Source organism: Canis lupus, chromosome 14 (genome assembly GCF_003254725.2).
Source record: "Canis lupus dingo isolate Sandy chromosome 14, ASM325472v2, whole genome shotgun sequence".
Taxonomy (NCBI): Eukaryota; Metazoa; Chordata; class Mammalia; order Carnivora; family Canidae; genus Canis; species Canis lupus.
Window position 1 is genome coordinate 25,777,005 of NC_064256.1, and position 23,823 is coordinate 25,800,827.

Genomic DNA, 23,823 nt, shown 5'->3' on the forward strand with positions numbered 1-23,823 from the left:
GATTGATATATTTGGCAGTTCCCACATTCGGGGCATATATATTGAGGATTGTTAAGTCTTCTTGTTGGATAGATCCTTTAAGTATTATATAGTGTCTCTCTTCATCTCTCACTACAGTCTTCGGGGTAAATTTTAGTTTATCTGATATAAGGATGGCTACCCCTGCTTTCTTTTGAGGACCATTTGAATGGTAAATGGTTCTCCAACCTTTTATTTTCAGGCTGTAGGTGTCCTTCTGTCTAAAATGAGTCTCTTGTAGACAGCAAATAGATGGGTCTAGCTTTTTATCTAGTCTGAATCCCTGTGCCTTTTGATGGGGTCATTAAGCCCATTCATGTTCAGAGTTACTATTGAAAGATATGAGTTTAGTGTCATCATGATATCTATTCAGTCCCTGTTTTTCAGGGACTGTTTTTCAATCCATTCAGTCCAATGGATTGTTCCATTGGACTTCTTCTTAAAGTGGAATTTTAAGAGTCCCCCTTAAAATTTCTTGCAGAGCTGGTTTGGAGGTCACATATTCTTTCAGTTCCTGCCTGTCTTGGAAGCTCTTTATCTCTCCTTCCATCCTGAATGAGAGCCTTGCTGGATAAACTATTCTTGGTTGCATGTTTTTCTCATTTAGGACCCTGAATATATCCTGCCAGCCCTTTCTGGCCTGCCAGGTCTCTGTGGAGAGGTCTGCTGTTACCCTAAGACTCCTCCCCATAAAAGTCAAGGATTTCTTGTCTCTTGCTGCTTTAAGGATCTTCTCTTTATCTTTGGAATTTGCAAGCTTAAGTATTAGATGTCGTGGTGTTGAACGGTTTTTATTGATTTTAGGGAGGGATCTCTCTATTTCCTGGATCTGAATGCCTGTTTCCCTTCCCAGATTAGGAAAGTTTTCAGCTATGATTTGTTCAAATACATATTCTGGACCTCTGTCTGTTTCGGCGCCCTCGGGAACCCCAGTTAAATGTAGGTTTTTCTTCCTCAGGCTGTCATTTATTTCCCTTAATCCATCTTCATGGTCTTTTAATGGTTTGTCTCTTTTTTCCTCAGTTTCCCTCTCTGCCATCAACTTGTCTTCTATGTCACTCACTTGTTCTTCCACCTCATTAACCCTTGTCGTGAGGACTTCTAGTTTGGATTGCATCTCATTCAATTGATTTTTAATTTCTGCCTGATTAGATCTAAATTCTGCAGTCATGAAGTCTCTTGAGTCCTTTATGTTTTTTTCTAGAGCCGCCGGTAGCTTTATAATAGTGCTTCTGAATTGGCTTTCTGACATTGAATTGTAATCCAGATTTTGTAACTCTGTGGGAGAGAGGACAGTTTCTGATTCTTTCTTTTGAGGTGAGGTTTTCCTTCTAGTCATTTTGCTCAGTGCAGAGTGGCCAAAAGCAAGTTGTATTGGGAAAAGGAGAAAAAGAGAGAAAAAAAAGGAAAGAAAAGAGAGAAAGAAAAAAGAGAAAAGGAAGAAAAAGAAGAGAAAGAGAAAAAAAAGGGTGGGGGAAGCAAACAGAAATCAAAAAGAAAAAAAAAAACATGGGGGAGTATCTTCTGATTCTGTATACTTTAAGTCCCTTGACTTCCCCTGGAACTTGTCCGTCTAGCTGGTCTTCTGGGGGAGGGGCTTGTTGTGCTGATTTTCAGGTGTTAGCACTTGGGGGAGCTGCTCTGCCCCCTGCCTGGTGCAGGGCTCAGTGCGGGTTGTTTACCCCGTGAGGCCCCCCCAGGAGGAACAACTGCAGTGGCGGCGGCCAGCTCTGGAGCCCTGGATTCAGCTCCTGCAGTAACTACAGAGCTCTCTGTCCGCAGGGCCTGGATGCTCCAGGGGCGGGGCCTCTGATCTGCTCAGCTTGGGCAGGAGCGTCCTTGCTGTCCTGGGCCCTCCCGGCCTCTGCCTGTCCCAGGGGGAGGTCGGATCCTGGGCTGTGTCCCCGGTGTCCTGTGCTCCCGGGCCTGTGCTGTTGTTACCGCGCTCCCGGCTGGGCAGCCCCCTCCGTGGAGCCACCGCCCGAATCCCTCCGAGCTGCTCACGGGTCAAAGCGTGCACGCACTGCAGCTCTTAGGGAGCTTGGCGCGGTCTCCTCGGGGCGCAGGTGTCTGTTAGTGTCCCAGGGAGCCCGAGGGCATCCCTGCCCTCCTGGGGTTCTGCTCTAACTCCCTGCGAGCCCCTTTCCACCCGGCAAGATTGGTGAAACTCCTGCTTTTCTGGGACGGAGCTCTCCTGTCCTGGGGGCACTCACCCCGGCCTTAGCCCGGCTCCTTGCGGGGGGGGGGGGGGGGGCGGGCCTCCCCCTTGGATGCCTTTAGTTTCTTTACTTCTTTTTCCCCGTCTTCCTACCTTGATAGAAGCGCGAACTCTTCTCACTGTAGCATTCCAGCTCTTCTCTCTTTAAATCTCAGGCCGATTCGTAGATTTTCAGGATGATTTGGGGGTTATCTAGGTAATTTGGTGGGGACAGGTGACTTGGGGACCCTACTCTTTCGCCATCTTGCCCCTCCCTCGAGAACAATTTAATAGAGTGGTTTCAGCGTTCATTTTCAAACAGTGGTCTCTGCATGTGCATCACTCCAGAGCTTGCTAGAGATAGGAAACCTCAGGCACCATACAGACCTACTGAATACATCTGCATTTGAAAAGGAACCCAAGTGATTTTGTTGCACAGAAAAGTTTGAGACCTCCTTGCTTGGAATGTCAAGATTATAGATTTTATTGATAATTTTTTTCCTGTAACCTTTGACTTAATGGACTAAAATCATTCATGGATTAAATTTCAAGGGCACAAATTAGATCTGTAGTTATTGAACTGATGCCTTAATATTGCTGGGAGGATCAGGATTGGTAGGAATGAGCTCTTGGTAGATCAAATAATTTTTCATGAATTCATCAAGAAGTTACATTGCTTAAAATTAGACATTTTATGTGAGATCTTCAGTAATACCTTTATGTGGCGGTTAGGCATTTGGTAATTTATATTTTTATTTAAAAAAATATTTAGTGTTCACTTTATGACAGTTACTCAGATGACTATTTCACATTGTACTTTTAATCTATCAGTAAATCTGTTAAGGTGTGTCTTCAGAATATATTTAGAATATATCCACTTCTTAATAAATCCATCACTGCTATCCTAGTCCTGGTAATCCTTTGTCACCTGAATTAATATAATAACATCCTAACTCTTCCCTTGTTTTTCTTTGCCTTTTAAGGATAGAGGATGACAATTTTTTTTCTTTGAAGAGCCAGATAGTAAATATTTTCGGCTTTTTGGGCCTGTGGCTTGTGTCACAACTATTTAACTTTGCCATTGATTGTGAAAACTGTCTTAGAAGAAATTATAAATGAATAACTATGGCTGTGTTCACATAAAACTATTTCCAAAACAAAATGGGCCCAAATTTGGCTCTCAAGTCATAGTTTGCCAGTCCTTTTCTAGAGAGTAGAGGATCTTATCAGGAGCAGCTAATATTGTCCTAGTAAGTTCTAAGTCAGATCTGGTCACTCATCTGCTCAAAACCCCTTCAGTGGCTTCCCTTCTGGTTCACAGTAGGGGCCAGTTGTTTGTTGTTGTTGTTGTTGTTTTTAAAATGATTATAAATCTCTCTGTGATCTGGGTTCACATTCCCTTTCTGACCTCATCATTTCCCCTCTTTCAATCTCCCTGGTCTTTTCTCTGCTCCTGAAATGAATGTGTTAGGTAAGCTCCTATTTTTCCTTGTGTGGGCTGCCCTTCCCTCTTATATGTTCTCATGGCTCATCCCCTCACATTTTTTTAGATCTTCACTCTATGTCTGCATCTCACTGTAGACATCCTGGTCACCCTGTCTAATGTTGTAGCACTTTCCCTCCATGACACTTTCTAATCCCCTTCCTGCTATTTTCCCCCTCTTTTTAATACCTAACCACTGTTTAATATATGTGATTCTTATCTATCTTGTTTATTGTGTCTCACCTTTATTAGAACATGGAGTTATAATGAGAGGGATTTTTTTGTTCTCTCTTATTTTTCACTGTCTTCAGTGGTTAGAATACAAGTTGAGAGAGGGTCCCTTCTATCAGTCAACTTTTGTTTGATCTGCTTTTTAGCATTACTGTGTTTTTGGGGTAAGATTTTATTAAAAATAATAAGCTTTGTACTATCACTTTGCTATCACTCAGTAAACCTCGCTAAAAAAAATAATTCTAGAGTAAAATTAGTTTTCAAATCATTTTGTGTTGTAGTATTTTCCATATTTGTTTTCCTTCCTATGTATCCTTGTTTTGATTTCCCATTTATCTAAAGGTATACCCTCTATATCTGAGGGTATACCTTTGGCATCCTTTTTTTTTTTTTTTTTTTTTTGGCATCCTTTTTTGATGGTATTGGAATAACTGTTTATTGTGTCTCCTTATCTCTTTGGTTTGCGTTAGATGGTGTTTCCTGCCATCCCAGCTCAGTGAACTATTAAAGCATATGTTAGAAAATAGATTACTTTCACTTTGGTAATTTTCTAAGCCTATAAACTTATTTAACCTTTATTTGAAGTTTAACTTTAAGAAGTATGATTTATTTGGAGTATATGCAGAGTATCAATTCCTTTAAAAATTCTATTTAAGCTCTATTATTAGACACTTACATACCTGGACAGAATTATTTAGGTTCTTAGAATTATTCCTTTGCTGATATAACTTTTTACATTTTGATGCTGTTTTATTTTTTATTGTTACATTTTGCCTTACTGATATTTTTCTTTTGTATTAACCTGGGAATATTGATGAGCCAAGTTTTTGGTACATAGAGTTTTTTTCCCTTAGTTCTTAATACTAGGTATAACTGTGAGTTTGCATATTAACTTATTTGGGTTTTTTGTTGTGATTTTATCTTTTGACCCCCTTTACCCATTTCTCTCATCCTTCTCCCTCTTCCTCTTACAATCAGTGGTCTGTTTTCTCTGTGAGTTTTTTGTTTTTTCTCTGTGTGTTTTGGGTTTGTTTGTTTTAAGATTCTACATATAAGAGTGATTATGTCCTATTTGTCTTTCTCTATTTGACTTGTTTAACTTATCGTGATGTTCTTGAGTCTATGTTGTCACAAATGGCAATATTTTACTTTTTATGGTTGAATAATATTCCATTATATAATATATATCACAGTTTCTTTAACCATTCACCCATTGATGGACACTTAGGTTCTCATATCTTGTTTATTGTAAATAATGCTGCGATGAACATAAGGGCGTATATATCTTTTTGAGTTAGTGTTTTCATTTGCTTTGTGTAAATATCCAGAAGTGGAATTACTGGGTTGTATGGTGGTTCTACTTTGAAATTTGAAATTTGAAATTTTTGAGAAACCTCCACACTGTTTTCTCTAATGGCTGTACCAATTTACCTTCCTACCAATAGTGTACACGGGTTTCCTTTTCTCCACATCCTCACCAGCACTTATTTCTTATCCTTGCGATAGTAGCCATTCCAACAGGTGTGAGGTAATATCTCATTGTGGTTTTGATTTGCATTTTCTTAATGATGCTACTATGTCTTTCATATGCTGGTTGGCCATCTGTATATCTTCTTTGGAAAAGTATCTATTAATATATTCTGCCTATTTTAAAATCAGATTGTTTGAATTTTGTTTTTTCCTATTGATTTGTTTGAGCTCTTTATGTATTTTGGATATTAGCCCCTTATCAGATATATGATTTACAGATATCTTTTCCCACCCAGTAGATTCCTTTTCATTTTGCTCATGGTTTCTTTTGTTGTGCAGAATCTTAGTATGATGTAGTTCCACTATTTATTTTGCTTTTGTTGCTTTTGCTTTTCATGTCAGATTTTAAAAAAACCAATGTTGAAACCTTTGTCAAGCATTTTTTTGCCTCTGTTTTATTTCTAGGAGTTTTATGGTTTCAGGCCTTATGTTCAAGTCTTTAATCCATTATATAAGATTTCAAGTTTCATTCCTTTGCATGTGGCTATCCAGTTTTCACATCATTTACTGAATAGACTATTCTTTCCCATTGTATATTTTTGGCCCCTTTGTTATATATTAATTGACCATATGTGCATGGATTTATTTCTGGGCTCTTTATTCTGTTCCATTGATCCATGTGTTTTATTATGTCAATATTATACTAGTTTTAATTATTGTAGCTTTGTAATACAGTTTGAAATTAAAGTACATGATGCTTCTAGCTTTGTGTTTGCTTATTAACTGGTTTGCTTTTTATCTTATTGATATAATTAATTATGTAACTGGTTGTATTAACTCTAATTTTCTGGAAATTTCAGAGCCACATTAGGAGTCTAGTATCAATATGCATGGGGCCTTCAAGATAGGTTTTGGCTGTTCATGTTCTAGATGTTGCATCTTACCTAGGCTTTCAGCAGGAAGTATTAGAAAATTTACCTGCAGTGGTCTAATAGTAATGTAGTAACTCTCTCATATGACAGGAAGTGTCATATTCGGGCTTTGCCTTTTTGTAGTATTACCCCCTCTTCTTCTAGATTCTCTCATTAGAGTGGGATTTGGCTTCTCAGTCATCCTTTCTTTCCTAGGCTTTATTCTCACAGACTTTTGACCCCATCATGGGGGTTGAGTTAATGTTGGCTCATTTACTTTGTGTTTTTTTAGGGAGTTAAATCAGAACATTGTTTAGTCAAGGTTATTAAGTTATTTTTGATTTAAGGTACATTTAATGTCAGAAGAATCACCTCTGAGCATTAAAGTCTGAACATTAGTATGGCTTTAGTATTTGTTATTCATGAAAAGGAAAAACAGTCTATATTGAAAAAAAAAATCCCATAGACTGAATGATATTGGCTTTATCTTTTATCATCACAGCTCCTAGATAGTTCTGTGATCTTTTACAGAATTTTAAGGAATAGTCTGTATGTCTTCCTTCACTTACTTTTCCTACCCATTTTACTTTTCCTATCTTTTTTCCTCATTGCACTTTTCACTCTCATCTCTTCCCCCACCATAGTCCTGACTTAATTTTTAAAATTAATAATTAAAACTTAATTAAAATTATCTTATACTCTGCATATTTTGATAACTACTCTAAATCCTGTTTTGAAGAATATAAGTGGTAACCTGTTAGATAAATATGCATCAATTCTGGTATTGATAAAGGGGTTATATCATTATTTTTTTAATTAATTTTGTGAGACTAGTATTGGTACCTAAATTGGGATGCCTACCATGAGATTGTATTTGTATCTGTACTATAAACCACAGTTTAAGAAATAATTTGGAATGGTCCAACTAAGTTTAAGAAATATAAAATATAATAATAATTGAAGATAGATCATATGTACTGAATAGAATATTAGTACTTTCCTAAAACTGATATTGGATAAGATTAGCTTCAGTTGCAGAATAAATTAACACAATTTATATATATATTTTTTGGTTAAATGGATGCAGTTAAAAAATGAAAAATAGAATTGATACTTTTAAAGTCTTAATATGATCCTTTAATCATATCTATATTTTTGTGCCATAAAGAGCTTTATCCCTAGTGCCTTTGTAAAATCTGATGCCAAAGGATAATTTTATTTTCTTGGAAAAAGCCTTATTTTCCCATTAGCTAGGTTGGTATTTTTTTTATATATAAAAGGCAAATATAAAGATAACGTTTCATGAGGAGTAAAAAGAAACTATATATTTTAAAATAAATTTTATAAGAAATACTAAAGACTATAAATTTAGATTTAGTTCATCTTGGTTTTAGACAGTCAGTCTACATGAAATGTATAGAAATGGTTTTAAGAATTAAAAAAATACTTAAGTCATAAGAGGAGGAAAGAAACAAGTGATGCATGCCAAATGGGGGAAATTTACCTTCACAAAAGAGATCAAGTTGAAGTTCTTAGATAGAACCTGAGTGCAAAGATACCAACAAAGCTAAGTTGGTTACATTCAGGTGCATTCAAGAAATACTACACAGCTCCAGACATAGTTTTCTTTATGGTTCAGAAGTATGCAAAGGACAAAATATGTACATTATTAAATTTATTTTTCTCTTTTAGTATCTAGACACCAGGCATTTGGGTATTGAATTTGCATTTAAAGATTTCATCTTTATAAGATCTTAAGAAATTTCAAGTACTAGAATAAGAAAGAATTCTTGCTCAAATTTATTATTTTTCTTTTTTGGTCTTCATTTTCTGGGAGTTTCAGATTTGAGTACAACAGTCTTCAAGAAATAAACCACAATTGTATGATAAATAGGTTAATCTTAAAATGCCTGTAAGACAACAATTGGGGGCTGACAGAAATAAAACTCAGCAAGCAGTTGTGGAATATGAATATATAGTCCTTATTGAATTCGTGTTCTAAAACCCGTTTAGAAGTGGCCTGTACTTTGCTTGTCAGTGAAATTTATATTCAAAATAACTTCATAACACTCAGTAAAGTCAGTCATAATTGAGGGCCTATGCATATGTGCAAGGCACTAAGCTAGTTATTGGGGTGGAGAAATCTGTCAGGGAGCGTAAAAAAAAGCTTTAAGGCACAATATTCAGCTAGGTGGGGATAAACAGTAAGCACAGTGAAATATTAAACAACCATACAGGATGGTATTAAAAGATGTCACAAGTGTCTACTATGGATAAGAACTGATGTAAATAGAGGAAGAAATTTCCCTGGAAGAATTAGAAACTTCAGCAGGATTCACCTATTTCTTTTTACCTTATCTATCTTATCTTTAGCTATTTAAGGATTGTAAATTAATGTGTTCTGTTGTCATTTACTCAATATATTTATTCAACAGATATATTGACCTATTTGTATTAGGCATTGTTACAGACTGTATAGAGATGGCAGTGAACAAAACAGATAAACCATATGCTCTCTAAGGTGGCTTACATTTGAGTGGCACGTGGGAGAGTACAGAAAGTGGAGAAGTGAGCAAAAAGAAAAAAAAAAACGAAAGGATTGTAATAAAATACAAAGCAAGGCAAAGTATTTAGAGAGTAAGGGAGGTAGGGTAAGAAGAGCTCCATAATAGGTGACATTTTATGAAAATAAATAAGGAAGGTAGTAGGGAACATATATTTATTTGAGAGGAGAGCATTATAGGCAGAAAGAGCAGAATATGTAGAGACTGAGATAGGAACATGCTTGGTTTGAGGATTAAGAAGGAGACTGATATGGCTGGTACAGAGTTAGGGACTAGGATTGGTAAGAAGAGAGGAAGGGGACATAGAATATAATGTTGGACTTGGAAGAACACGGAAAGGACTTGGGAATTTTACTGTGAGATGGAAAGCCATAAGAGTTTTGCATAGAGTACATGTGAACCTACTGATGTCTAAAAGGACCACCAGTAATTGTATTGAGACCATAGGGAGGCAAGGGTGAAAGTGAAAGCAGGGAGACTAGTTAGGAATCTATTGTAACAGGTTTTAGGGTAGAGGTAGTGAGAAATGCAAGGTTTTGTACGTATTTGCTGATGTGTTGTTTGTAGAGTATTATAGAAAGTGAGAGATCACAGGTAGCTTTTCTTTGACCTGAGTTCCTAGTAGAATGGAGTTGCAGTGTAGTGAGATGGAGAAGACGTAGGAAGAGTGGATTTGTTGTAGGAGAAGGGGAAATTAAGGATAGTTTTGGACATGTTGAGTTCAAGATGCCTATTCGTCATCTTAGTGGAGACAGGAAGCAGGTAGTTGGCTAGGAGGCTGGCGTTTAGGGAAGCATTCAAGGCTAAAGATAGAAATTTGGGAGCTCTCAGAGTATAGATAGTATTTATGGAAAAATGGCTAGATGAAAATACCTAAGGTGTAAGAGTTGATGGAGGTGAGAAGAGGTCTGATGATAGCCATAGGGCTACTTTAGCATTCATGGTTGAGAACATAAAGTGGAATCTACCAGAGAGATCAAGGAGTAATAGTGAGGTGAAGGAGAATTAAGAATAGTATCCCAGCGATGTTTGAAAGAAGAAGTGAGCACTGAGCAAGATTAAGGTTGAGAAATGATCACTGGATTTTGCAAAATGAAGGTTTTATTCCCTGGATAGGAGCTATTGGAGTGGTTGGTAGTCATGAATACTTGGGAGTGGAATAGAATTAAAGATAGCTAATATAGACAAGTCTTTATTATTTTCCTTTAAAGAGGAGCTTAGAAGCTGACCAGCATATGGGAGCCCAAGAAAGATTTTTAAAGCTTTTTAAAGAAGATAATTATGGTGTGTTTTTTATGTTGCATGCTGAAATATCCTGAAGGGAATGAGTGATCAGTAGAGAGAAGAAATGTAGGAGAGAGGTGAATTGCTGGAGGAAAGAGGTTACCTTAAACAGGAACAATAGTCAATTTATCCTAAGTAATAGGAGATTCGGCAGAGGATATGGATATGGATGCAGACAGATTGATGTATGTATGTAGTGATGGGAGGAAATGGAAGTTGCCTTTTTTTTTTTTTTTTTTTTTGCTTTTTTCCTCCCTTCCCAACCCCATCCAGTGAAAAAAGAAACAAATAAGGTCAGCATCTGCCAGGCAGGAATAGAGAGGAGCTATTGAAGATTTGAGGGAGAGATGAAGTTATTTAATAGTCATCTATGAAAATGGAGAATAAATTAATTTGAGAACGTGTTCAGCTGTTCAGGTACAACTACAAAATAGAGGGAGAGTTGGAGTTACCTGTGCATCAAGTTTTATCAGGTGAAACTAGATGAGGACAAGCAAGAAGGTTGTTACTCCATGCAAAAGAGTAATTAATGGAATAGTCAGGTAAAGAGGGCAGTCATTTGATGTGCATGGGCTGTAAGAAGTCAGGAGGTAGAAAGTCAGTACATTACAGATCCAAATGGTGTTAAAAACTTGAGTCTCAGATGGAATGACCAGGATAGATAAAAGATGATGCTCTGAGAATGATATGTTTTAGTCATTAAATTATGGGAAGAATGTAGAATCTAGGTATAGTCATGGCAACTAAGTAGTTGAGGTGTAGTAGACACGAACATTGGTGGTATTATAATTGATAAGACAAATAAGCTCCTAACTCATTGTAGTATTTACACTTTTCTAGTTTCAATACATATTTGAGGTTTATTTTTATTCTTTAAAGATTCTATTTATTTATCCATGAGACACACACACACACACACACACACACACACACACACACAGGCAGAGACACAGGCAGAGGGAGAAGCAGGCTTCATGCAGGAAGCCCGAGGTGGGACTCAATCCCAGGACTCTGGGATCACGCCCTGAGCCAAAGGTAGATGCTCAACTGCTGAGCCATCCAGGAGTCCCCATATTTGAATGTTATTATGAAGACACCAATTAAGCATCTTTACTTTCTTAAAAGTATAGTGTCTTTACACTTAGGGAGCTTTGTTTAAAAAAGAAAAAAATGTTTTTAAGATTTTAGACTAAATTATGCAGTTTAGAGGCCCACAGACTAACTTTGACCTGTAGATAGATTTTGTTTGATAGGAGATTTGTTATAAAAATAAAACCTTGAATTTGGAATGCCTTTATAGGTGGGGCATTCCAATTTGCCACAGGCCCTACAGGTCTCATATCTTTATTACACACCCCCCCACATCATTTACTTTTGTCTTAAATTTTTACAGAATCTTTCAAGCCTTTTTACTCATTTATGTTTGTTGGTACTGTTTCTCAAAGCATTCTCATTTATTTATTTTTTAAAGATATTATTTATTTATTCATGAGAGACACAGAGAGAGAGAGAGGCAGAGACACAGGCAGAAGGAGAAGCAGACTCCATGCCTGGAGCCCGACGTGGGACTCGATTCCGGGTCTCCAGGATCAGATTGAGTCTCCAGGATCAGGCCCTAGGCTGAAAGTGGCGCTAAACCGCTGAGCCACCAGGGCTGCCCCTCAAAGCATTCTCATTTAAAACCTTTGCCTTAGACTTCCTGAATCAGAATCTCTCAGAGTTGGGCTTTACTTATCTCTACTTAGAGACCTCCTTAAGTGAATCTCATTGGTCAGGTAGTGGTTAAAAAAGTGAGATCTTACTCATTAGCCACAGATATTGGGTCAGTAATGTATCTCTCTCATTTTCAGTTTTCTATCCATAAAATTGATATTAAAATGATAGAACTCATCTCAAGTGGTAGTGATATAGAATAAATGAGATAGAATGTAAATGCCTGGCACATAGTAGACTTTCAGATGAATGTTTTTACCTGTCCCTTTTCCATTGGGAATGGATCTTGAAAGCTCAGTTTCTCTAAGGAGTTTAAAAGGATATTCCAAGTTAACTAATATATTAATTAGGACACTATTTCAGCTGGTTTAAGGAAACCAAATAATTTAGTGGTTTAAACAAGGAAGAAGTTGAATCAGCTCTAACATAAGATTCTAGACTGATTTGATATTCAGAGGAGTTTTGGTTCTAAGGATTTTACTTGTTATCTCAGCTTCCCTTAGTCTTTTGCACTTTCTTACATGTCAGAGATAGTTTATTTTGACTGAATTCCATCCATTGGAAGGAGGAGAGAGAAGATATGCAGCTTCCTTTCAAGGGCATAGTCTGGAATTTTTATCCATTTCATTGTCCAGAATTTACCACATGGCCATATCTAAGTTCAAGGAAGCTGGAGCAGAGATATCTAGGAAGGTGTTGCTATTACCCAGTAAAAACTCAGAGGGTTCTTCTAAGGGGAGGATGGGGAGAATAGATACTGGAAGACAGTGTTTTCTGTCATAGTTAAGATTTGCTCAGTATATCTGTTCATTACTGAGCAATATTAATCCCTTGGTCATTCTAGCTTTATAATTAGGCTTATTGTCCTCTAATCCCAAATTAATTTAAAAAATTACCTAGGTTACTTGTTCCTTTTCAGATATCTTTCAGACCTGAGATGACTGGTCTTTTTCCTAATTCAGAATCTTGTTCCTAATGCCTAACTCACCTATGCAAGCATGAATCCTATATCTGATAATTCAGTTTCAACCTTACCTAGTAAAACAATAAAACATTTCTCTAGATTTGGGCATTTTGTCTAAGTTTCAATATAATATTGATTTTCTTTTTTTTAAAAAATTTTTATTTATTTTTTCATGAGAGACACAGAGAGAGGCAGAGACATAGGCAGAGGGAGAAGCAGGCTCCATGCAAGGATCCTAATGTGGGACTTGATCCCGGAAGCCCAGGATCACGCCCTGAGCTGAAGGCAGACACTCAACTGCTGAGCTACCAGGCGTCCCTAATCTTTATTTTTGTTTATCATCTTCTGTCACCAAGATTTAGAACATGTCATGAGAAAGTGACTGTGTGTATGTATATGTGTGTTAATACAATCTCCTACCTACATTTTTGTTACTTTACTTTTAAAATTATATGAAGTAATTAAAAGAAAAAAAAAGAAAAAAAAGTAAAATTATATGAAGTAATTATTATTAAATCCATTTTACAAATGAGTTAAGAGACTCAGAGATGCGTAGCAACTTGTTCAAAGCTGCAAAACCAGTAAATTTTGGAGCTGGCCCAAGATCTATGTTTAGGCTTTTATATTTCCAAATTCTATAATGTTATTCACAGTACTGTATTGTGACATCTGTGGATATCACACTACAGAATTGAATAATGTATTTTTTTATGTTACGGATACCTTACATTTATATTGTTGCTGTTGCTGTTATTGTTATATTTCCCTTTCTTTTCTTTCTAATTTGCTTCTTTTTTAGGGTCATCATCTCTCTTTGGGTTGTAAGACCCCACCTTAACATAACTTATATAAAAACTGTACAGAGAGCTTATCTTTATTTCTCTTCCTTAGGACAGATTTTTTTTTAATTTTTATTTTTTAAAATTTTTTAATTTTTTAATTTTTTAAAGATTTTATTTGTTTATTAATGAGAAACACACAGAGAAAGGCAGAGACAGAGGCAGAAGGAGAAGCAGTTTCCTTGCAGGGAGCACGATGTGGAACTTGATCCCAGAATTTCGGGATCACAACCCGAGCCAAAGACAGATACTCAACCACTGGGCCACCCACGCCACCCCACCTTAGAGCAGATCTAAAGAATGAATGTAGATTACATGTTTTGGTTAAATATTTATTTACAAATTATTTTTGGTTTTGATAGAGTAAATTTTCTCTTTTTTTCTTTCTTTCTCTTTTCTCTTTTTCATTTCTCTTTCTTTTCTTTTTCTCTTCTTTTCTTTCTCCCTACTTTTTATGAATAAAAAATGTACCCATTAGGTTAGTATTTTGAGAGATGGCTGTGAGAGAGCTGTGTTTTCCATTTGAAGTGTATTAAAGGTGATACCTAATGTGTTCAATTGACAGGTCTGGCTTTCTTAATCCATTTTTATCTTGGGTTGAATATGTCCCTGCATTGCTAACCAGTTAACAATGTTCCACTTATCTGTGGTTGCTAGTCCTGTGTTTTCTGGGTATATTGTCTTATATTATTAATCTGTGTATGCATAATATTTAATGATGGCTTCAATCCAAGAGTATTAAAATCTTTTTGTTTTAAATGGTGATTACTATTTTTTTTTAGGTGCACAAGTTACCTAATACAATATGTAGGATTTGATTTCAGTATTTTTAAATCTATAAGGCCCTTTAAATTTAAGGAAAAAAGTGTTAATTTGAAGTTGATATACAAGATAAGTTTCAAAGCAGCAAATTTTATCATTATGGGTAAAAATTACTTTTGTAATTTATTTTAGAAATAATCCACACTGTAGGAGATTCTTCAAAAAGGAAATATTTTCTCTTAGGTTGTTTATTACTTGTTGGAGTAAAAATGTTCACTCCCCTCCTTCTGTTTTTTGGTATAGGATATAGCAGATCCATTTTTTGCTTATTGTAAGCAGCATGCAGATAGGTTAGACAGAAAGTGGAAGAGAAAAAACTACTTGGCTCTACAGTCCTATTGTAAAATGTCTTTGCAAGAGAGGGAGAAGCAACTGTCACCAGAAGCACAGGTATGGAATTTATGCCCAAATTTGTGTTTTTTCTTTCAAGGTTATGGATTTCAGATTTCATGTGTGCATGCCAATGATATGTGAAGTATAATTATGAAATTTGCTTAGTTACCTAGGAAGTAGATTGTCATTACGGTAAATGGTGAATGTATTTTGTAGCTGATGAGTACTCCTCATCTAGTAAACATAGCAGCCTTTTATGAAGCATATTTCCAAATACATTGAAAAATGTGGCTTAGAGGAAATTATTCTATCAGTGCAGTGGGTTGACCATATTTTTTCAGTCTGTTTCAATATTTATGTAAAGGATCTGATCAGTTTGTCCATCTTTTAGAATGTATTTCTATGTAAATTAAGTGAATTCATAGAGACTTAACAGTTACTGAGAAGAGAAACTTCAGTTTAATCAAATTAGTTTCTGACAACTCTGATCATAGATTAGGACATAGAAGAGTTAGTAGGGGTAGACCTACTTTATTGTAACCCAAGAATAATACAGTATATCTTAATTACTGTGGATAGATATAATTTGCCTTGATATAGGAAATTCTGGTTATCTTTTCTTTCTCTAAGCGTGCAAGTAGAAATCATAAGGAATATGTTAGATTTTAATATTTTAAAAATTTGTATGCATTTCTTTTATAGGCAAGGATCAATGCCCGGCTTCAGCAGTATCGTGCCAAAGCAGAACTAGCTCGATCTACCAGACCCCAGGCCTGGGTTCCAAGGGAAAAATTGCCCAGACCACTCACTAGCAGTGCTTCAGCCATTCGTAAACTGATGCGGAAAGCAGAGCTAATGGGGATCAGTACAGATATCTTTCCAGTGGACAATTCAGATACTAGTTCTAGTGTGGATGGAAGGAGAAAGCATAAGCAACCTGCTCTCACTGCTGATTTTGTGAATTATTACTTTGGTCAGTATAGACACTAATGTATGCACATTGTCAATGAGCAAAGTGGTATTGAAAATGTTTGATAGTCTGTCAGTTTTTGAAATTTATTTATTATTACATATGTTAAGTAAAATTAGCATGTTTATTTTCCTAGTAAGTTGTGTGTTGTTATAAAATGCTGATTTTATGTATTTGTGAATAGGGTTAAAAGTACTGTAAACAATGTAAGATTATCCATGTCATCATCTTTATGGCTAGCTTCTTTTGTGTGTTTTGTATATCAGCTTTTATTTTCTACTAAAGTAAAATTGGATATTTAATTTAAATAGAGAGAAATATGCGCATGATTCAAATTCAGGAAAATATGGCCGAACAAAAGAATATAAAGGATAAATTAGAGAATGAACAGGAAAAACTCCATGTGGAATATAATAAGGTAAGTTGGGTAATCAAAATAATGCTCTATTGATGATGTCATTTGTGATTTTAGAGAATTTCTATTTCTGTCTCATTTTGAAATTCTTAAGGAGTTTTTAGACTCTTCTCTACAATTCCTGCTCTTGTCTTCAATATCAGCAGTACACTAAGTGTTTCTTATATGCCAGATAGTTTTGAATATGTTACATATATTAACTCATAGTTTTCACTTCAGTTTTATTTAAAATTTTTTTAAAAAAATATTTAATTTATTTATTTGAGAGGTAAGAGCATAAGCAGGGTGAGGCACAGAGGGAGAAGCAGACTCCCTGTTGAGCAGAGAGCCTAATGTGGGACTTGATCCCAGGACTCCAGGATTATGACCTGAGCTAAAGGCAATGCTTAACTGACTGAACCCACCAGGCGCCTCTCACTTCGTTTTTATGATATGAGCTATAATTATTGCTCCCATTTTTAGAGGAGAAAACTAATATAATCCAAAAGGTGTGAAGTTGTTTGCCCAGACTCAAGTCATCGAATTGGGGTTTGAGGCCAACCGTTCCTTGTTCCTAACTAGTGTATCATAGAACTTCTCTTTCTAAATTTATACAAAACTTAGAAACTTCCTTTAAATGACTGTTTTTATCTTGAATTGTTTTGTAATGTAACTTTTGATTTAAGAAAAATACCTCCCTATTTATTTATTTATTTTAAATTTCTTTTTATTGGAGTTTAATTTGCCAACATATAGCATAACACCCGGTGCTCATCCCATCAAGTGCTCCCCTCAGTGCCCGTCACCCAGTCACCTCAACCCCCCAACCACCTCCCTTTCCACCACCCCTTGTTCGTTTCCCAGAGTTAGAAGTCTCTCATCTTCTGTCTCCCTCTCTGATATTTCCCACTCATTTTCTCTCCTTTCCCCTTTATTCCCTTTCACTATTTTTTATATTCCCCAAATGAATGAGACCATATAATGTTTGTCCTTCTCTGATTGACTTACTTCACTCAGCATAATATCCTCCAGTTCCACCCACGTCGAAGCAAATGGTGGGTATTTGTCGTTTCTGATGGCTGAGTAATATTCCATTGTATACATAGACCACATCTTCTTTATCCATTCATCTTTCGTTGGACACCGAGGCTCTTCCACAATTTGGCTATTGTGGACATTGCTGCTAGAAACATCGGGGTGCAGGTGTCCTGGTGTTTCACTGCATCTGTATCTTTGTGGTAAATCCCCAGCAGTGCAATTGCTGGGTCATAGGGCAGCTCTATTTTTAATTCTTTGAGGAACCTCCACACTGTTTTCCAGAGTGGCTGTGCCAGTTCCCATTCCCACCAACAGTGCAAGAGGGTTCCCTTTCTCCACATCCTCTCCAACATTTGTTGTTTCCTGTCTTGTTAATTTTCCCCATTCTCACTGGTGTGAGGTGGTATCGCACTGTAGTTTTGATTTGTATTTCCCTGATGGCAAGTGATGCGGAGCATTTTCTCATATGCTTGTTGGCCATGTGTAGGTCTTCCTCTGAGAGATTTCTGTTCATGTCTTTTGCCCATTTCATGATTGGATTGTTTGTTTCTTTGCTGTTGAGTTTAATCAGTTCTTTATAGATCTTGGATACTAGCCCTTTACTGATAGGTCATTTGCAAATATCTTCTCCCATTCTGTAGGTTGTCTTTTAGTTTTGTTGACTGTTTCTTTTGCTGTGCAGAAGCTTCTTATCTTGATGAAGTCCCAATTTAAATTTCCATTCTATCTCTTCATTTGTAATGATGAGGGAGATCAAAAGAAATACCCTATAAAAGCAAAGGTGGCTAAAATTCTGGGCAGTAAGTAGCACAAGCATATAAAACTGACATTGACTTATTATTAGAGAATGTTTTAAATGATAAAAAATTAATAAGAGATATATTTCCAATATCAGCCACACTGTAGTGAAAGAAAAACAGTACTGGGATTATATTTCAGAAGACCTGGGGATTCTTCTTGCTCATTGTATGATCTTTGCTAAGTTCACAGACCATCTATGATCCTTAATTTTCTCATTGGTAAAATAGTGGAAATGCATCTTGATAGACTCAAGGATTAATTAGCAGAATGTGTATGAAATTATGTAGAAAACTTATAATGGAATGATAAATATAGATATTATCAGGAAAAATGCTAACATAAAACAAAATGCTTAAATCTTATTGAAGCCACTTATTAAAAATTGGATAGCCTTATCTCAGGTATTGTGACTTAAATATATTAAAAATATGGACTATCAATACAAATACTCTTGGATACTTATTGATAAATTATTTAAATTTTCCCATGTTTTACTTTATATTTTAATGGTTTACTAATTTGGATTATTTACATTGTAGCTATGTGAATCTTTAGAAGAACTACAAAACCTGAATGGAAAACTTCGAAGTGAAGGGCAAGGAATATGGGCCTTACTAGGCAGAATCACAGGGCAGGTTAGTTTCTTTCCAATTGCTATTTCCTATGCTTATTTTCTTTATTATTTTCAAAGACCAGATTTCTGATACAACTTTTCTAACTAAAAAATTTTGTCTGATTAATCAGAGCCAACTAATCCTCTGGGGTAATGATAAATGCCTGAAATACATCTAGAGCATTGGAAGTGCCTGCTGAGAACCTGTAGCTTAATTTGGTTGTGTCAACAGCTTATTTGCAAAATTTTTTCATTGGCTCTAACTGATTGACCTGTCATTTGTGGTGAACTTAAGATTTGAAGCATGAGTTAATCCTACCAAATTTTTCTTATCTCTAATTTAGCAGTTAGATTTTTTTTTTTCCTATCCTGTTCTTGCATTACATTTCGTTCTTTTTTTCCAGATGTAAAATTTAAAAGGCAAACTAGAGAGATTCGTTTTTGTGTTGATTTGGTTTTGAGCTATGTAAGAGATAATGGGTTTTGAAACTTTAATGTTAAAGTGTAGTTTCTCACCTTCAGTAGATGTCATTGTAGTAATGAAGAAATTACTACTTGAACATTTTTAGCCTGTTAATGTTCTTGGTATTGAAAAGAAGAATCATTTGCCAAGTAGATTTCTTTGAATAGAATACTGTGTATATAATTCATAAATTAAAAATTTATTCAAATAATAGTTTCGTTTTAAAAGGATGATGGAGACTCACTGTAGTCCTTTCGCAATGAAAATAGTCTTATTGTGAAGGAGGGTTATCAAAGGAGATATTTTTTCATTGTACTTGTTTCAGAAGTTTATAAAAGGTCAAGTTTATCATACAATTTGTGTAGAGTTAATATTTTAGAAAGTAATAACATACTGATAAGTATTGTGGTATGCCAGCTTTGAAGGTGCTTACTTTTGTGGAGAGGAAGTATGTGGCTTGTGTTATAATGAGTAACAATTTAAGAGGTGACAATGAGGAGTCACCTATGGTGAATTGACCTTTCTTCCTATTGATAGATTGTTGATGGATTTTTGGAAGATTATGGCATTTTATATTTAGAGAACTTAATTTAACATTGAGTATAAGACTGTGATTAGTTTATTTGCCAAGCCAGCATTATCTTTTGGCTTGCTTTGCAAGATAGTCTCATAAGAATCTCCTACTTAGTGTAAAACATTATCTACCATAAAAGGGCATTTTTATTTATTAAATGATTTTTAACAGAAGTTCACAAATTTCCTTGTGCAAATGCAAAATAACACAGAAATAGAATTCATTTGTACCACTTGCATGACACTTATTTCTAGTTGGTTGAACAGATGCCGGCCCACCGGGCCACTGAGAAATGAGTTTGATAGATGGTTGCTGTCTCAGAAGCCAGCATACTACAGATTAGTAGAAAACCAAAAAGAATCTCATTCACTTTGTGGAGAGTTTGGTCCAATAAGATAATTTTTCTAATTAACCTATGGAGCACCAATGTAGCTGGGATGTTAAGGAAAATAAACGGCTTCAATATTCTTTTTGTCAATTGTATTGTGTGTGTGTGTTTTTTTAAGCTCTTAAATGCTTGTCCTTGTCTTTCACTTTTAAAAGCTAAAGTAGAAGTTTAATTTTCATGATGTTTTAGTATTTCACTGAAAATTGATGGAAGTATGTAATTATGGGTTTCTAATGGAAATAACTGCAAGACAGAAACTCATTTTAATTCTTTTTGCTGGTGTAATAGCTGGTAAAACATTTCTCCCTCACAATTCTAGCATACTTAGTTAACTTGAGTGGCAAATAGAGGAGAATGTTGCTTTATATTTTTTCTTTAAAACAAAATAAACTGCATTTGTTCAAATCAATAGAAGTTGAACATACCGGCAATTTTGCGAGCACCCAAGGAAAGAAAACCAAGTAAAAAAGAAGGAGGCACACAAAAGACATCTATTCTTCCTGCAGTACTTTATAGGCAAGTAATAAAATGATAACAGATTGATATTGTATATTTTTAAACTCATACCTTTAATAACAAGATGCTTCAAATAGTTGTGAATGAATTAGTCCATGCCAGAACTTACGTTAAATGCATTTGAAATTCATTTTATGAATATCTTCATTAAAGATGCTTTTTAGGTTGAATGACAGAAGAGATTTTGCTCCTCTTTTAATAATAAGATAAATTACTTATATCCTTTAAATAGGTGGAAATATATATCCAGAAGTTCTGTGGAAAGTGAACAGTCAGTCTTCTTTGGGAAATTGAAAACTGACTTTAAATAATGTAGATGATCATGTTCTTAAATAATTAATATATCATATTAATGTGCACTGATATTTTATTTTACTTTAATGAATTTTGAGCTTTGCATGTGTTTTTAGGTAGTGATAGGTATCATATACAGTCTCAATTACTGCTTTTTTGTACAGTGGTGGATAATAAAGATAATTTCTTGATTTGAATCTGTCCATTTTTTTTTCTGTGCTTAGTTATAATAATTTATTTCCAGAAGTATTTTTGTTTTTTACTTTCTGTCTCAAGAGTTTATAGTGTCACCATTATATAATAATTTTACATAGCCAAGACTTCTTTCCATACATGAATAGGGTAGGATCTTTTTTAATGTAATTGATCATGTTAAGTGGAGAAAATTAGAAGATGCTAGTGTGTATATATATATATATATATATATATATATATATATGTACATGTATGTATATACACACACACAAGTGTGTATATTCACATGCATACCTATATATTGCTATGTAAATACACAAGTATTCTTCCCACAACTTCTTCCTTTCTCAGAAGTAGCAACAGTATCAATCTCTAATTACTTTCCATTCTTAGTTGGAAGCTCCCTCCAATATGTAATACTAAATGACTTCCTTGAATAGTTGGAAAAGCCTGCTAGTATTTTAGCGTACAGCATGAAGACTAGTACATTCTCAGTCCAGTTTTTCCAAACAAAATTGGTTCATTTGGGACCATCACTTATATCACAGTGCTTATGACTTATCAATACAGTTCATTTTTGTTTCAAAAGTATTTAAGTGATTTTTCCTTTTTTACTCTGAGCAGTGAGACCAAGTACTAGTTGTTGTTGTTGAATTTATGTGATTTTTTTTCTAGGATAATTTAAAAACTCAAATATCATTGTTTTTGTACATGGATGGATGGCTCTTAAAGATTCTCGACAACTTTTCCTTCACTCTTTATGTTCCCAATATAAAACTCCTAGATTTTTAGGTCATGGTCCTTGTGCCCTCAGGGGTAGTTAAGTTGCCTTTTGCACAAGAAAAATTGGATTCCTTGAAAACAAACAAAAATCAAGTAACAATAACAATAATAGTAAAATGCCCCATTCTTTGTAATAAATATCAGTTGGTATATTTTTAAGACTTAAAGTCAGATTTTGAAAAGATACTTATTTATAAATGTAGCTTGTTTACATGTTCAAGATTCTTTGGAAGGTTTATAATTAATGGTAGAAAATAAACTGAAATTTTTTTTTGTAATTTTAAAGAAGTACAATTTGGAAAAGTTTTTTGCTTAATAATTTAGAGAAAAATTAAGTTAATATTAAATGAGTTTTAATTGATAATTGAAATTAAGATAGTGATGATGTTGAGAATACTATCTTAGATATGCCTTTCTCTGAAAGGTTTGACTCCAGAGCAATATTTATACTAGATCTGGCTATTTTTGTAGCCTCAAAAATATTTAGAACTAATAATATTTAGAACTAGTATTGATGTTATAAAAGGGCGTGTTATGAAAAAACGTTTAACAGAAGAAATTTTAAGTTAAGGTGATATTTTGAAATTTTAAAAATATATTATGAATAACTGTCTCACTAAGATAATTAATATTCTAATGCTTTATTTGCTGCCTTTATTCAAAGTTGTGGAATTTGTAAGAAGAACCATGATCAACATCTTCTTTTATTATGTGATACCTGTAAACTCCATTATCACCTGGGATGTCTAGACCCTCCTCTTACGAGAATGCCAAGAAAGACCAAGAACAGTTATTGGTAAGTAAAATGAAAGATATTTTAATGTTAGAACTAGTTTGCTCTCTGTTTCAACAGTGTAAGATGAAGTGTTACATTGTATTGCTTCACAGTAAAGTTCTTAGGACATTTTTAATTGATATTTTTATAAATATTTTTCTAATTTTGTTGAAGTATAATTGACAATTAAAAATCATATATACTTACGGTATACAACTTAATGATTTGAGATATATATATATATATATATACACACATTGTGAAGTAATCACAGTAATCAAGCTAATTAACATATCCATGACTTCACATAGTTTTCATTTTCTTTATTTGTGATGAGAGCACTTTAGTCATAAATATTTACTATAATATATGAATAAACCTGTAATAGCTTTTTTTGAGATAGGAATTTTTACTTTATCAGGAATTTGCCTCCATATTCATACTTTTATTTGCAATTTAACATTTTTAATTAGTTTCACCAAGGCTTTACTTTTGGTATTTTTCGTTTGTGTTAGTTATATTTAACTGTTTTTTGCAAATCTAGAAACATTTGGCATACGTTTCTAAATTTTTTTCATTAGCATGTGTATTACATTAGTAATAGTAGAGAGAGAAAGAGAGAGAGCGAGAGAGAGAGAGAAAGGCAGAGACACAGGCAGAGGGAGAAGTAGGCTCCATGCTGGGAGCCCGACATGGGACTGGATCCCAGGTCTTCAGGATCATGCCCTAGGCCGAAGGTGGTGCTAAACTGCTGAACCACCCGGGCTGCCCCCTTTCTAGTTTTAGAAAAGAGTAAACCCCAGGTTCTTAAAATGGTAATTTATACGTAAAGCTATGTGTTTGTCAAACACATTAAGCATGTTTTCTGACCTCATTGTTTTATCTTGTAAAGCATTCTCTGTTCGTTTTATTAGGCAGCTCACGTTCTTCACCATTTTCACAGAATTGCTTTTTCATAGTGTTTTTTTTTTTTTTATCAGTTCGTCTTGAGACAGCCCTACCAGTCTGCTCTTTACAAGTATAATGGAGTGTGTGTGCGTGTGTGTATCCTTTTTTTTTTTTTTTTTTGATATTATTTGCTTTTGAAACCAGAATTTACTAAGAAAATGCTGTGGGTTATTAGAATGCCAGCAGTGTTAGTAAGCATCCTAGGTGTTTTTTTTCTTTTTTAAGATTTATTTATTTGAGAG

The 23,823-nt window shown here is 34.9% G+C and overlaps 1 protein-coding gene across 9 annotated transcripts in view; it reads left to right on the forward strand.

Annotated features, from left to right (window-relative positions):
- PHF14 (PHD finger protein 14) overlaps positions 1–23,823 on the forward strand; it is a 233,057-nt gene that overhangs the window by 50,539 nt on the left and 158,695 nt on the right. For all 9 annotated transcript variants that reach the window (XR_007401929.1, XR_007401930.1, XR_007401931.1 and 6 more), the window contains exons 8-13: positions 14,740–14,886; positions 15,532–15,802; positions 16,111–16,217; positions 18,572–18,667; positions 20,483–20,586; positions 22,523–22,654. Coding sequence is in view for 4 of the 9 variants with exons in the window: in XM_049093413.1 (XP_048949370.1) it covers positions 14,740–14,886; positions 15,532–15,802; positions 16,111–16,217; positions 18,572–18,667; positions 20,483–20,586; positions 22,523–22,654 (857 nt within the window). In the remaining 5 variants the exon portion in view is untranslated. The remainder of the gene's footprint in view (positions 1–14,739; positions 14,887–15,531; positions 15,803–16,110; positions 16,218–18,571; positions 18,668–20,482; positions 20,587–22,522; positions 22,655–23,823) is intronic.